At 35.1% G+C, this 15959-nt stretch overlaps 1 protein-coding gene across 3 annotated transcripts in view; it reads left to right on the forward strand.

Annotated features, from left to right (window-relative positions):
* Ttn (titin) overlaps positions 1-15959 on the forward strand; it is a 271046-nt gene that overhangs the window by 145532 nt on the left and 109555 nt on the right. For 2 of the 3 annotated variants that reach the window (XM_013512603.1, XM_005373371.2), the window contains 10 exons: positions 9514-9594; positions 10452-10526; positions 11144-11230; positions 11677-11739; positions 12103-12192; positions 13605-13655; positions 14194-14595; positions 14753-15031; positions 15395-15670; positions 15801-15940. In XM_013512603.1, the coding sequence (XP_013368057.1) occupies positions 9514-9594; positions 10452-10526; positions 11144-11230; positions 11677-11739; positions 12103-12192; positions 13605-13655; positions 14194-14595; positions 14753-15031; positions 15395-15670; positions 15801-15940 (1544 nt within the window). Of the gene's footprint in view, positions 1-5; positions 90-217; positions 377-493; positions 569-694; positions 779-914; positions 993-1381; positions 1466-1905; positions 2053-2317; positions 2396-5706; positions 5824-7212; positions 7282-9513; positions 9595-10451; positions 10527-11143; positions 11231-11676; positions 11740-12102; positions 12193-13604; positions 13656-14193; positions 14596-14752; positions 15032-15394; positions 15671-15800; positions 15941-15959 lie in introns of all 3 variants that reach the window. The other variant, XM_013512608.1, reaches the window with a different exon arrangement.

The following is a 15959-nucleotide window of genomic DNA, read 5'->3' on the forward strand; positions in this document are numbered from 1 at the left end:
TAAAGTGCCTGAGGTGCCAAAGCCAGCTGTCCCAGTAAAGAAGGTGCCTGAAGCTATGCCCCCCAAACCGGAAAGTCCTCCCCCAGAAGGTAATGATGAAACTACTCATGTTAGTGTCTTTCAAAAGATAGTCTCCTTGGTGTTGTGAAGATCTTTTTTCGAGTGTATTATGTATGTTAATCAGTTCTAATATTAAAATGAGCTGGTGTCTTTAAAGTGTATGAAGAGGAGCCTGAGGAAATTGCTCCAGAGGAGCCTGAGGAAATTGCTCCAGAGGAGCCTGAGGAAATTGCTCCAGAGGAGCCTGAGGAAATTGCTCCTGAGGAGCCTGCAGTTGAAGTCCTGGAAGAGCCTGAGCCTGCACCACCTCCCAAAGGTATTTTGGGAGCTGCTCCGATCCTCAGCTGACCCTGACCCTTCCTACCCCTACAGTTCTGGGTTTGACGAACTTGTGTCTCTTTTCACTTATCTTCATTAATTCTAACGTCTTTAGTGACAGTAGCACCTAAGAAGCCTGTTCCTGAAAAGAAAGCTGTCCCTGCCAAGAAACCAGAACCACTGGTGAAAGGTACTTCTCTTTCCCACTAATTTCCCATGGAAAAATGTCACTGAAGTGTATTTCCCACTGTTCCACTTAATGATTTTCACACATCATTGAAACTGTGAGCTTAAATATTACTAATATCTTTTAAAGTGCCTGAAGTACCCAAGGAAGTTGTTCCTGAAAAGAAAGTGCCTCGCGTGGTTCCCAAAAAACCAGAAGTTCCACCAGCGAAAGGTACATGTGAATGTCCTCCATTGGATGGAGGTGGATACCGCCTCCTACTCTTAAAAGTGTTTTGTTCTGTGTAAATGTGATTGATGGATGTTTACTGGTGATTGTTTATAATGTGAAAATACTAATATCTTTAAAGTGCCTGAAGTTCCGAAAGAAGTCGTTCCAGAAAAGAAAGTAACTGTTCCCAAAAAGCCAGAAGCACCTCCTCCTAAAGGTACATTCCACTAATGAGTTTCAGTAGCACTCGCTCTTAGTCTCAGAATTCATCTATTAACAAACCCTTTGCCAATCCTCTGACATTCATGACTACAAAATTATGATTCTTGGTTTTTAGGAGTTAGATTTTTTAAATCATTTTTTAAAAAGATGGTGCACTTTTTTTACAACCTTTGGAAGACCTTACTGACATGGTTTTATGGTTTTAAATAGTCCACTTTTTCCTGCCTACTTAAATGGGGATACAAGGGCAGATCCCTGACTTCATTGTGAATTTTGTTCTTGAATCTGTCCCTGAGTTCTTTGAACAACGTGTGAAGTAAATGTGTCATAAATTTCATGTACTTCTTCACTACCCAGAAGTAAAACTAGCTAATATCTTTAAAGTGCCAGAGGTGCCAAAGAAACCTGTCGTGGAAGAGAAACCAGCTGTTCCTGTTCCTGAGAAAGTGAAGTCTCCTCCCCCAGAAGGTACACATGAGACCAGTCATAAGCTTTCTAATTCAAGCTTTGTTGCTTTTCTTTCCTAATGTATTATCTCTTGGTCATTCTTGTGCCTTTACTTGTTTTACTTCATCACTCTATTAGCTCTGACCTCAAATCTATTTGAGGTTATCAGTCAGTGCTATCTATATAGACCATAGCAAGATGTGTTAAACAGTTTCTCTAATGTACCCGGAAAGATGGTAGAACTGAGTGTGTAAATGAAATGTAATGCCAGAAGGATTTTGTAAGCATTCAGATCCATAAACACAGAGGTCAGGGCAAACTAGAGTTCATCTTCACAAATATAGGAGAAGATATTAACTGATGAGGAGGAAATCTACATTGCTATTTATCATTTTGGTGTTTCATCGCATCTTAGAATTTTGCTCCATATACTGAAGTAAAATTAACTAATATCTTTAAAGTATATGAAGAGCCTGAGAAAATTACTCCTGAAGAGCCTGAGGAAATTGTTCCTGAGGCTGAGGAAATTGCTCCTGAAGCTGAGGCAATGGCTCCTGAAGAGGAAGAGCCGGTTCCTGTTGTGGAAGAGGAAGCCCCGCCTCCACCAGGTACAAGGCAGGATCCACTGCATGGGAAAACATGATTTTTACATTTTTGTACAACTTATTAAAGGAAAATATGCATCTCTATCTCCACGCTTGAAATTTTCACTTCATTGACAAGAATAAGTCATTTCCACCAGTAAAACTTTGGTCTTACAGACTTTTATAACATTCAGGCCAAAGGAATATGTGTGGTCTTTTTTATTCATGTGTTATCATTTATGTTGCCCTTGTAATCATCTGACTCTAAAAGAAATTCCTATTCTTCAAGTACCTGAGGAGCCCAAGAAGGTGGTCCCAGAGAAGAAATTTCCTGTCATCAAAAAACCAGAACCTCCACCTCCTAAAGGTACTTATGTTAAAATCAATATGTTTATCATTTTGTGTATCTAAAATTTGTGCTTTTTCATTATGTGTTGTGCTGTTATGTGCTGTATTAGTTACTGTTATCTATGTTACATTTCTGAACAGATTTGTAAAATTAATGTGAATAAATTACATCTTGCAATTTTGTTACTAAATTCTACTAATATCTTTAAAGTACCTGAGATGCCAAAGAAAGTTGTCCCGTTAAAGAAGGTTCCAATTGTTAAGAAGCCAGAAACACCAGAAACCAAAGGTATTCATGTCATAATTAATATTATAATTCTGTAGAAATGGAATCCACTAAATTGTCTTTATTGTTATTACAAAGTAGGGGCCAAACCTTATTTTATTTCCACTACTTTTTATGTTGCTCCATTAACTATAGACCTTTTATTGTTAACATTTTTAATACCCTTTTTAAAACAAAACTAATATCTTCAAAGTGTCTGAGCTGCCCAAGAAACTTGTTCCGGTAAAGAGAGAACCTACCGTCGCTGTTACCAAAAAACGAGAAGTCCGCCCAGAAAAAGGTATCTACCAAGAAGAAATGTATTTCCCTGACCACTCATTAAGCATTTTAAATTTTAGAAGAAAAAATTACCAAATATGAGATTATAAACCAAATTTTACAAGAGGAAGGAGCAAATAATGAGGGCAAAGAGAAAATGGCAGAGATAAGCGCACAGAAAACACAAATAAGCAGTTGTATATCACTCCAAGCGGGAAGAGGGACAAGAGCATAGGACAGCTCCAGTCAGTATTTTTGTTGAATGTTAGCATTAACAACACACTGTTTTAGAGAATATATAATACTTGATCCTGTATCTTAGGAACTTAACTCTGGCAAGAGAATGGAAAGATAACAGAACTCTAGCACAGGCGGGAGGAGGGAAACTGAGAAGAAAAGTCTACAGAAACACAGAGCAAACAAAAACTAATTTCAGGCAGAGGCATCATGGAAATCCGTGTAGGAGAAAAAGTTTAAATTTTATGAACTTTTCCATACAGAAATGGGGGAAATGGTATCTTAGGCAAAGGGAAAAGCATATTGAAAAGTAGAGGTAGGGAGGCTAGGAAGGCCAAACACTGCTAGGTAAATGTAATTTACGTACAGATTGGTTGTGGAATATCTTGAAAGTTGTGTTAGATATAAAGATAGGAATCATATTTTTAAGTTCTGTGGATGCCAGTGTAAGGCTTATACTTTGTCTTGTAGACAAAGACTGTGGAAAGCTTCCAAGGTTCTGAGGCAAGCGTACAAAGTAACAGGGCTTGGGCCTTAGATAATTGGCAGCAACTCAAGCTATTGAAAGACAGTGATAATAGTAAAAAGTCAGCGTAATTATTTAAAGTCAATAAGAGTTGTACAAAACCAGTGATGGTAGAAATGGAAAAGAGGAGTGTATTTGAGAGAGATAGAGTTGGTGTCTATTATCAAAGTAACTAGGGAAACTGAAGAGCCAAGATTAATTGTACAGGTTGAAGCTAAATGGCCAAGAGAATGATTCATTAGGTTCCTAGGTTGATTTTAGAAAAAAAAAGAGTGAATATACTTTTAATATTTCAAATATGAAAGTTGGGAAATGGGCATTAGGAGCTTAAGAAAGAGATGAGGGCTAGAAATAGAGATTTTGAAGAAATACAGAACTCACTTGGAAATAAGAGTTGAGCATGCAGGAGTGGATACACACACATGTAGAGGAATTTTTTTAAAGTGTCAAAGTTAGTGAAGTGGGGAGCCCTACCTGTAAGAGGTACACAGAAGATGAGGAACAAATGAAGAGGGCTGAGAATATTCTTACAGAATTAGGATGTTCAGGGGTGCCATGCTTCAGAAGCCATCTTCCGCATGAAGTCTTATAAGATGAAGCTCTTTCCACTGTGTTCTTTATCTGCTCTTTGAAAAATCTTGCACATCTCCTGAATTCTTATAGTCAACAAAATCAATATCTTTAAAGTACCTACAGTGCCCAAGGACATCATCCCAAAACAGGAAGTGTCTGCCTCTGAGCCTGAAGAACCAGAAGCTCCACCCTCCCCAGGTACATGGCTGCTCTATAAATTGTGGGAAGTCATGGCAATAGTCTTCATCATCTTGCACTGAGAGAGGGGTCTTAATATTTGTATCTGTCATCTGTTTCTTGTCATGTATCTTGGTATTATTGATATCTTGGGGACATCTGAATAAATTGATGTGTTGCAACTTAGCAATTATACTGTTGTACCTTGAATGTAGTCTAAAAAAAATACTATTTTTTTAAGTTGAAGAGACACCAGAGGAAATAATATATGAAGAAAAAGCATCCATAACCATTGGTAGAAAAGAGACTCCCCCTGTTGAAGGTATACATATATAAACATATATACATATTTTTGTTAATTTCTTGAAAACTGTTAGAAATACAAAAGTATTTATAGGGTGACAGTCCAACTTTAAATTACATACAGAAGCATTCCAGCACATGTTTGACTGCTTTATTTTTTAATTAGAATCTTTAATTTGGTTACTCTTGATGGGAATTGTCAATTCCAAGAGTCTCAGTTTCCTGAAGCAAAACTGGAATAATTGCATTGCAATTCCTCAAATGATGACCCATTAGCAAAACTTTAACATCATCTCATTTACCATCTACCTGGAAAAAACTAGTTGTTAAAAGAAAGTTCAAATGTACAAGATGGAAATCTTCCTCTTATTCTATAGAAGTGAATCTTCTGTTTTGTGACTGTAATCTTTGCATGCATGGGAAATTTATGAGTCTGTGTGAAGTGCTTTACATTACAATCTTATACCCTTTGTCAACATCTTATAAAGAACGTGAAATTGAAAAGTATATTCAGCCTGAAGAACCTGAACCTGAACCAGAGCCAGAAGAAATACCCGTACAAGGTATTCAATTAACCTGATTTAAATCTTCATTATATTCTTCATCTTAATATTTATATATATGTGGTTTATGTTGTTCTGCATGTCTCTGCATCTTTATGTAAGATGTTATTTTAAATGTATATGTTATTCTTATGTGTCTATGTAACTTGTACTATTTATCTCATGTCAAATGTGGCTTGTCTGGATGCTTCCTCTATTTTTATTGGTGTCTTTGCTGTATGTCTCATCACCTGTATACAGTGTTATTTTATGTTTTATGTTGGACATCGTTTTATGTTTTATGTTGGACACTGACATTATATATAAAAAATCTTTTACCTCTTATATATTTAAATTTCTGCCAAATGCATTGCATATACACATGGTAACCTATACGCATATTAACACTCCTGAAATACTCTTTTAAGAACCTGAACCTGAAAAGAAGGTTATTGAGAAACCAAAACTCAAACCAAGACCGCCAGCTCCTGCTCCTCCTCCTCCACCAAAGGAAGATGTAAAGGAGAAAATCTTCCAACTTAAAGGTATACAATGCCACTTCCAGAACCTTATTAACCCACTTCAAACATCTATCCTGCCACTTAAAATGCAGCTTGCAAAGAGTGTATGTGCAGACATGATGGTACTATGACAGTTGCATAGAGACATGTTTCTGCTGCCCCAAGGGCCCTGGATTGCCTTATAAGAGTGTGCCTGTTCTCCCAAATATCAGATCCTTTTCTGTTAGTTGGGGATGCAGAAGCTCCCCAACTAATTTTCTTATATGGAATGAGGAGGAAGGTCTTTTTTATTTCAAACCCTGGTTGCTGTGCATGTATTGAAATCTTATGCATGTAGAATGTCTGAAAAATCTTGTCAAGATATTAATATTGCAGTAACAAGTTTATATAAAAGCCAAAACTTTGCTTTTAAAAAGTATGTGTTCTTTTAACTAGATTATAAATAACGTGTGTATTATTTCCAGTAGCTGATACATGCCCATGTACCATGAAAGGAAAGTGTATGACAACCTGTCATTGTCCTCCACTGTCTATTGTTTTCTTTTCTTTTTCGGAGTTCTTTTAAATAGAAACTTAGTTGTGTTCTTTGGTGGTTCTTGGGGTAGCTAGAAAGGGTGATTATGAACACATTTGATATCCAGCATCTCTTCTCATTATTAAAGTTTATATTTCTCTTTCTGTGTTCCATTTTTCTGTGAATTGATATAGTTACTGGGGGTGGGGGTACAGCTCAGTGGTAGAGTGCTTATCTAGCAGAGCAAGGTCCTGGGTTCAACACCCAGCACTGCAAGAAAAAAAAAATCTCTTGAATTGATGCAGTTATTACTTAATGTTTTAAATATTGAAGTCTATAAAAATCTAAAATAAACTGAAAAAGCACATTATGTTTCTTTTCATTACAAAAAGCCTTCTATTTTCAATGTTATAAACAATCTAGATATAATCTTAGATTAGCACTTTTCTCACACTTATACATCAACAAGCCAGAATCTTTCTGAGTAGGTCATTACCTTTAGTGATTCTTGCCCTCTCTGCAGCCCTCCTGAGTTTTATTACAGACACAAAAAAGGTAGCACTTCTTTAAATAACACCTACTTCTTGAGTGATACTCTGTGAGTATACACACTAAACACATCTGAAAAAGAAAATTTTGCTCAGGGGAGAATGTCTTCCTGCTGTAAAGAATAAAAATCATCTTCTCTTTAGTCTTAATTTACAATATAGCTTTGGAGTAAAACCAAGCAAGTTTTCATGATATCAACACTTTCTGCTTGTTCTTTGGTGTCTGCTCCTGGCTGTTATTAATGCTTTTTGCTAACAAGCAAAGCTTGGTTTGGGTTCTTGAAGTAATATGTTAATCATCTGCTTCAAAGTAAATATACAAATAAAAAAGTAAAATCATATTCTTTAAAGCTGTTTCAAAGAAGAAAGTTCCTGAAAAACCTGAAGTTCCAGAGAAAGTGGAGCTTATACCAGCAAAAGGTATTTCAGAAGCTGGATAATGCATTCATATGTATTATCCCTTCATTTGATTCCTTGCTCTTTCTGTCTTCAACCCCCATCTCTTTCTCTCTCTCTCTCTCTCTCTCTCTCTCTCTCTCTCTCTCTCTCTCTCTCTCCCTCCCTCTCTCTCTCCATCTTTTAAAGATCAAAGTAGTAGTCTCAGTCATTTTTTGTATTTTTTGTGGCTTTTATGGTCCTGGCTCATGAGTGTTGCTTCCATTGTCTCCCATCAATTTCATACATTATATGGATATTGTTTGTCTTATCTTCATCGCCATCATGCATTTTTCTCAACTTAAAAATAACCTTTTGTAGGTTAGCTGAAATTGAGTCCAGGAGACATCTTAGGGTAAAATGCTGAGTAGGAGTAAGCTTTGGAGTTCTACCAAGACATCAGCATTTTAATCAGCATTATAAACACGAATAATTCTATCTTCCTTCTGTACTATTAAATGATTCACAGGGAGTTTCTCACGATTTATTTCTCTGTCGCTTTCTTCTCACTTGCTCCAAGACATTTTCTCAAAGGCACAAATCTCATGTTTTAGGAAAGCTTCATTATCACTGCACACCATTTGTCAAGTTACTTTTCTTTGAATAATCTTTTCCTTATGTAAAATTAGACCCTAGTGAAAAATAAATCATAAAATTCTAGAAAATAACTATTAAAATTAACTTATTTTTTCTAGTAAGGTTAGTGGATGGCAGTACTTTGTTTACACACTAAACATATCCAAACCCAGAAATTGAATCTGTCCTTGATCACCCTGGTACTGTCAAAAAAATCACCTGGATAAGTAACAAAATGGAGATTACAAAATAATTTTATCGTGGCTATTAACTAGTAAATATTCACATAATGATGTACAACGACTTTGAAAATAAGAGCTACAATGTGTTCTACATCTGGGTTTCAAACATCAATAAGATCTTAAAAATAAAATAATAATATGGAAAAACAACTGCACAAATATATTTTCACTGTGTCCACTATAAAAGTAAAGGAAATGTGTATTTTACCATCTCAACTTGCATTGATTCGATGCATGAGTTCAATCAATTAAAGTTGTTACACATTAAGAATCTCAGTAACTCACAAATAGCAATGAAGGTCCATTTGTCGTGGATAAAAGCTTAACGTTTAACTGTTAAATTTTTACTTAAAATATTTGACATTATAAAACATGTTTATTTAAAGTAAAATATACACTTAACTTTTGCATGTTTCAATTTTTGAAATAAGATTTAAGCAATGTTATCTCCACCAGGTAAAAAACTATTTAATGAATTTCTAATGCCTCTTAAGCACCAAATGGGAAATTTTGTAGGAATATTGAGATTTCATATGAGTGAATAAGTATGTTACATGCACAAATAAATGATGTTTTAAATTAGATTTTAACTGACATCAGGAGAGAGGTAAAATGGTTGAGTCATCTCTCACGGTTTTGTTTTTGTTTTCCTATATAAGTCCATGGGGACTATTATAGCAATAACAGGCTGCTCTAAAAAATAACATCATACACCAGAATGCGCATTCATTGTAGATGCAAGAGGAAGTTAATTTGCAATTCCTGGGGATATTTATAGTTTAAATTCAAGTAGATTTCTAATTCATCAAAAACAAGCTTCTAATACTAACTTGGAAATTTTGTAGTTCAATATTTTTAAATTAGCATTCTTTTAAAATAGAGACCTTAACAAAATATACTTCTGTTTGGAAGGTGAAGTATGGCTTTTTCCCAACATCCAGGTCACAAACTGGATTTTTTGGGTGTCTCTCCCCACCAGTGGAGAAGACTGAGCAATGGCACTGACTCCTGCTAATATCACTTAATGCATTTCATGGTCAAGGAGATATCAATATAGATTTGGATGATAGATAATTGCAGATTGGAGCAAAGAGCCTGTCAAGAACCTTTGTAATTTAATGAAAGATTCATACAGTCAGAACAAACTCTGCTGTATTCATTTAGATGAGTACATTTGCCTGCAGTTAATGTAGCTGAATTTCACCACAGAGTTGTACAGATGTTTGTAGAGGAATTAACTCGATGTGTATTAACTGCTTTTAAATTCTTTCCATTTATAAGCAACAAAAATTCTTTTTGACACATTACAGTTAAGTAGTTTGAGGAGAGACTTTTTTTCTTGTTGAAATTTCATTTTTATGTGAATTCAGTTCACAATTTTAAATCATATTCTTTTAAGTGCCTGGAGCTGAAAAGAAAGTTCGCAAATTACTTCCTGAACCTAAACCTCAGCCAAAGGAAGAAGTGGTTCTGAAAAGCGGTATAGTATTTTCCTCTTGTGATAGAAGCTTTAAGTATGTAAAACAAATCAACTTGAAAGCTTACAAAATATTTCTGTCCCTTGATTTTCTTTGAGTTAGATTCCTAATTTATCAAAATTTGTAGTTCATTAAAATGTAAGACTATCATTTCCCAATTTCTTTAAAAAGAAGACAGAAATTTTGTGAGCATTCACAGCATTTTAGAATTTGTAATGTGAATAGATATAACTAAATTAATAGTATTCTAAACTAACAATGACCACGAATGTCATTTTTCATAACAAAGTTTCATAATAAAATACACTAAATCTGTTAAACACACCTAATTATCTAAGCCTAAATTTAATATTTAATTTTAAAGTATGACACAAGATCACAACTAATAAATAACCTTTGTTAAACACTGAATAAATTTATACTAAAAATTTAAGAATTAGAAATAAAACAAAAAGTCAATTAGAAGCAAGATATTTGAGTGAATCAAGTTCTAACCTTGTCTTGCTATGAAATTACAGATTTCTAGCCCACATTTCTTAGATATCTCTGCTTAAGTAAATTTCTACTTCTACTTAAATACTCCTCAATAAACTTTAACACTGAATTATTATTAGGATTGCTTGCTACTCAAATTATTCATTCATTTGATCCATTTCTGCTATACAGTTGTCTCTGAATAGAATCTCTGAGTACTATATGAATTAACATAACAAAATTTTTGTGAGTGTAAATGCAAATGTCCCAGGTATTAGCTTGCATGCTTTTCATTTTTCTTGCTTTATACATTATTTGTGTTTGTCAAGCTTATTCAACATCTTCATTTGTCTTGGTTTACATATAAACCTTTTTGTCTTTTAAGTTCTAAGAAAGAGACCTGAAGAAGAAGAACCTAAAGTAGAACCTAAAAAAGTAGAAAGAATTAAAAAACCAGAAGGTAGGAATCTCAGCGACAATTTATGAAATTAGCTCTTAATAAAATTATTTAACAAAAGGTTTATCTTGTAAACATAAATGAAATTAAACATAAACATCACTTCATATTTCATTTGTATGTAATGTGTGTTTTCCATTGTCTGCTTTCTGTTTAAATATTTTTATAGCATTTCCCAAATTCATTCATGTATTCTCTGTACTGTTATGATTATTCCTTCCTTTGCCAGTCAACTTTTTTCAGTGGAAATGAGTGAAATAATCAAGTTGGCTGCTGAATAATTTCATGGGAGGACACTGGCTAATGTTTCACAAAATTTAAGGGCTTTTAAAAGAGTTGGATGTTTTAATAGTGTTAGCCTATTCTCAAAGGGCATAATTATTAAAAACTATTACAGTGATTTCAAAAGGGAGAGCTCGTGGGGGGGAACGAGTGGATGAAATAAAAATAACGAGGCAGAATCAAGAAGAGAAAATAGAAATCAATTAATAAAATATAAAATTTTTGTAAAGGCCATTAATAAGGTTTTTGAAAAATAAATTATTTAATATGATATTTCCGGTATGTTGGTTTTAAGCATTCAAATTTTAACACTAGAAAATAACATTATTCTCTTAAAGTACCAGAACCTCCAAAAGTTGTTGAAAAGGTTGAAGCACCTCCCACTGTTACTCCAAAGGAGAGGAAGATTCCTGAACCAACAAAAGGTATAAATTTGTTGACATTTGCTTAGTTGTTTCCAAAAATGGGAGCCCATGATATTTAAACTATCACTATCCTGGCATCTAGCTTTGAACCGTAATCCAGTGACCTTAAATCTGGTCATCACATATATCTTAATTTTCTTTGCCACTTCTCTCTTCTGTGCAACTTGCAAATGAGCACTCACTTGCTAAATAAATTACTAGAAAAAGATGTATTATTCACAGGCAGTGACCTGAATAACAACATTAAAACCAATGTTTCCCTACTATAGTTTTTGAATATTTGGTTTAAAAATGGGAAGTAAGCTTAGAACAAATAATTGACAACTACATGTGTATAAGTTCCCATATCTTCCAAGGTATGTTAAACCTGCTTACTTTTAATTTTGACTTGTGGAAAAACCTCAAAAATACTGTGATAACCTGCTCATTACTGTGAATTGTTTTAGTGCCTGAAATTAAGCCAGCAATACCTCTGCCTGGACCAGAACCCAAACCCAAACCTGAACCAGGTAAGCAAGATTACCCTCAAAGACTGGGATGTTATTCCTTCATGCTTCATACACATAATGTGTAGTTAATTTTTAAAAACTAAGCTCAGTGGCACAGCACCTGCCTGGCAAGAGTGAGGTCCTGAGTTTGATTCCCAATACCAAAAAAACAAAAACAAAAACAAAAAAAAACACAAAAAACTAAGTGTAAGTCAGTTCATATCAAATGATTCCTAATGTCTCAATATATTTAATACACTATCTGAAAAACTAGTGATTTGAAGATTTCAGAGTTAGATAAGAAAAGGCAATTAGGCCACCAAATAAGTTTTAGGAAGTGACAAATGACTGTACTGTATTAACACGATGGGCATCTCTCTACAGAAGTGAAAACAATAAAGCCACCTCCTGTGGAGCCAGCACCAACCCCTATCGCTGCCCCGGTGACTGTGCCAGTGGTCGGAAAGAAAGCAGGTATTTATTTATCCCGTAGTTTCATTCACACTTGGTTCAAATTCCACCATCTTTACACTGAAACGTAGACATCGTTTCAGTTGTGGAGGTTTATGGTGAATTCTTACCTTTTCTCCATCTTGACTCATGGCTCACTCTGTGTGGCTTGACTAGATTGCACATTCCTGAAATTCATCATTCTTTCACACGCTTTTAAGTCATGAATACGTTTAGGGCTGTTGAAAGCTAAGAAAACAGAAAGATACTCTAAGGTATACATGAAGGAGTCCCATGAAACTTCAAATTTCCTTTATGCACCACAGAAATCATTGCTTATTTGTTTATGAGGCTGCATATTGGGATAATGAATAATTTCTGTAGATGGATAATGTCCATGGTTGCACGACATTGCAAGTGTACTTAATACAACTGAATCACATGTTTAACATAACTAAAATGGTAAAAAAAAAATTGGTATATTTTACCATTATAAAAAAAAAAAAAAAGACTACAGAGTTCAGTATTTAAATCCATCTGAACAATCAGATTGACAGTAATTTTTTAAATGTTCTCACTGAATTTTATAGTATCTCAACTACAAATTTAAGTACTTTTTAGTTGTCCATTTAATAGTTTATAAGCTGTATAATTTCAAAATGGAAACTCATTTAATGTGTAATTATTAATCATTGACAAATACATATCCTATTTGGTCCTGGGTATGTTAGTTTATCTCTTTAAATTTTTATTCAAAGTTACCTCAAAATTTTGGGGCTTTTATTGTGTTTAATGAAAAAAACATACTATGTTCTTTGGACTACAGTTTAATTTTTAATATTTATGATATATTTTATCACTGATTTAGCATTGCTTCTTTTAAATTTTTGTAATTTCAGTGTGGTACCTTTATTATTTCAGAAAAATGTAATGAACTACCACCTTTGGGCTAACTTCTTTAGTCTTCCTTGATTTGTTTGTTCAATCAACTTGATGATAGAAAGAAAGGCTTTTGGTAACTTTTGGCCCATTTCTCTGTTTTTTTAATACTTATTTCTTACTGACAAAAACTTATTCCCTTGGACCCCAAACCAAAACATACAAAAATATGTAAAGTATTTTGTATACCTAGGTAAGAACAAAAATCCTCCTTACGAACAATGGTAAGCCTTCCAGAAATGAAAAGAAAATGATAACACCTGCTGATAGAATTTTGAAATCCCAACTATGCTGGCAATTTAGCATGGTACTGTCAATCTCAGAATATGCCTTCTTTAATATATCAAAATATTCACCATAGGAGTCATATAAATAAAACCAACTTCTCTTCAGGCATCAATATGTATAGCAAAGAGCATACTTCATCCCACCTCATTTATTATTAAGCACAGCATAAGTCCGAGGATTGTTTAAATGCTCTCTTCTTTTTATTTCAGAAGCTAAAGCACCCAAAGAGGAAGCTGCCAAACCAAAAGGTCCCATCAAAGGTGCGATGCATTTCCTCATATATGTATGGTGACCTGCCGTTCTGAATTCTCCAACTTTACATTTAAAGGGAAAATATTTTCAAAATTTATAAAAAATCCCCATTATTTTTAATTCACTCTGCTAAAATCAGTACGTATTTCAAGCTCTCCACCTTAATATTATTCAAGTAGGATCGTGTATACAACAGACATTTTTTAGCCTGATGAACCCATGAGTTCTTAGCTTCATTTTTCATATAAATGGTCCTTATAGATGACAGATGAAATAATTAGACATTAACCTGCATGTTTAATTTGTAAGATCAAAGCCTGAGAAAACAAAATGCATTTATTATCCATGGACTCCTTAAGCGACCTCATTTTCCTGCCTGAAATAAGGCAGAATAAATTCAACTGACCTTTGAATTGCCTGCCCCTCAGTTTTCTGTTTTTGTCTTCTAATTGCTTTATGACTACTTTCATCCAGCCAGAAGCCCCGTATGCCCTTTGGGATTCCTAAGGCGATGCCTAATCAACTTTTAATTTTACTTTAAATCAGGTGTAGCCAAAAAGACACCTTCGCCAATAGAGGCTGAAAGGAAAAAGTTAAGGCCAGGAAGTGGTGGGGAGAAACCTCCTGATGAAGCCCCCTTCACCTACCAACTGAAGGCTGTGCCTCTGAAGTTCGTAAAAGAAATCAAGGACATTGTCTTGAAGGAAGCAGAGTCTGTTGGCTCTTCCGCGATCTTTGAATGCTTAGTCTCCCCCTCCACTGCCATTACAAGCTGGATGAAGGACGGTAGCAACATCCGTGAGAGTCCAAAGCACAGGTTCATTGCAGACGGTAAAGACAGAAAGCTGCATATTATTGATGTTCAACTCTCTGATGCTGGTGAATACACCTGTGTTTTACGTTTGGGAAATAAAGAAAAGACCTCCACAGCGAAACTTATCGTAGAAGGTAATCTCCAGTCTCCTGAACACCATCTATGTTAAGCTTTACAAAATAGGCCTTAGTAACAACTTCTACTTACACTTTAGACAAAATGTTTTGTTTCCAAGTTTGATTTCCTTAAAAATTGCTGAGGTGTTGAAATGTATATGGAAATTCTCCACAGAACTTCCTGTGCGCTTTGTGAAAACACTGGAGGAGGAAGTGACAGTGGTCAAAGGACAGCCATTGTACTTGAGCTGTGAGTTAAACAAAGAGCGTGATGTGGTCTGGAGGAAGGATGGAAAGATTGTGGTGGAGAAGCCTGGCCGCATCGTGCCAGGGGTCATTGGCTTGATGAAGGCTCTGACCATCAACGATGTAGATGACACCGATGCTGGAACATACACAGTTACTGTGGAAAATGCCAACAACCTGGAGTGTTCGTCTTGCGTAAAAGTAGTAGGTTAGTACTCAGGAGGCTGAGATGGGAGGGTCACTTGAGCACTTAGGTTTGAAACAAGCCTGGGCAATACAGTGAGACCACATCTCAAAAACAAACAAGAAAACAATGCTAGTAGGTTAATGCTTTGCTAGGAAATTTTATTCTGTTATTGTTACACTAGGAAAGTGGAAGAAAATAATGTTTCCCAGTATCTGAATCTCAAAAGTCATGTACCTTATGTATGAGGAATAATATCAGTGTATCAGAGCACATTAATGATGTGTAGTTTTGTGAATTGGTTTCTACCCCTGAACTTACTAAGAAAGTTATTTTATATTACCCAGATCATAATCATTTTCTCTTTGTGAACTCATTTTCATACAGAGATCATTAGAGACTGGCTGGTGAAACCTATACGAGATCAGCATGTGAAACCCAAGGGGACAGCTGTTTTCACCTGTGACATAGCAAAGGATACTCCAAACATTAAGTGGTTCAAAGGCTATGATGAAATCCCCATGGAACCAACTGATAAGACTGAGATCCTCAAAGAAGGGAATCATCTATACCTCAAAATTAAGAATGCTATGCCAGAAGACATTGATGAATATGCAGTAGAAATTGAAGGGAAAAGATACCCTGCAAAGCTGACACTTGGAGGTATAAAACTTCTACCTGTTATTCTGAAAGATAAGGTTTATGTATGCATAAGGCAAAGTAACACACCCAAAAAACCGTGGCAGGAACCAGTGCTAGATTATTTATGTTACTTCATCTCTGACACATGCAGAGCGTGAAGTACAACTGCTCAAACCAATAGAGGACGTCACCATTTATGAGAAAGAAACTGCAAACTTTGAAGCAGAAATCTCAGAGGCAGACATTCCTGGACAATGGAAGCTGAAGGGAGAACTTCTAAGACCTTCGCCTGTGAGTAATTCCCCATTTG

The sequence above is a fragment of the Chinchilla lanigera genome, unplaced genomic scaffold (genome assembly GCF_000276665.1).
Source record: "Chinchilla lanigera isolate Chin_1 unplaced genomic scaffold, ChiLan1.0 scaffold00002, whole genome shotgun sequence".
Taxonomy (NCBI): Eukaryota; Metazoa; Chordata; class Mammalia; order Rodentia; family Chinchillidae; genus Chinchilla; species Chinchilla lanigera.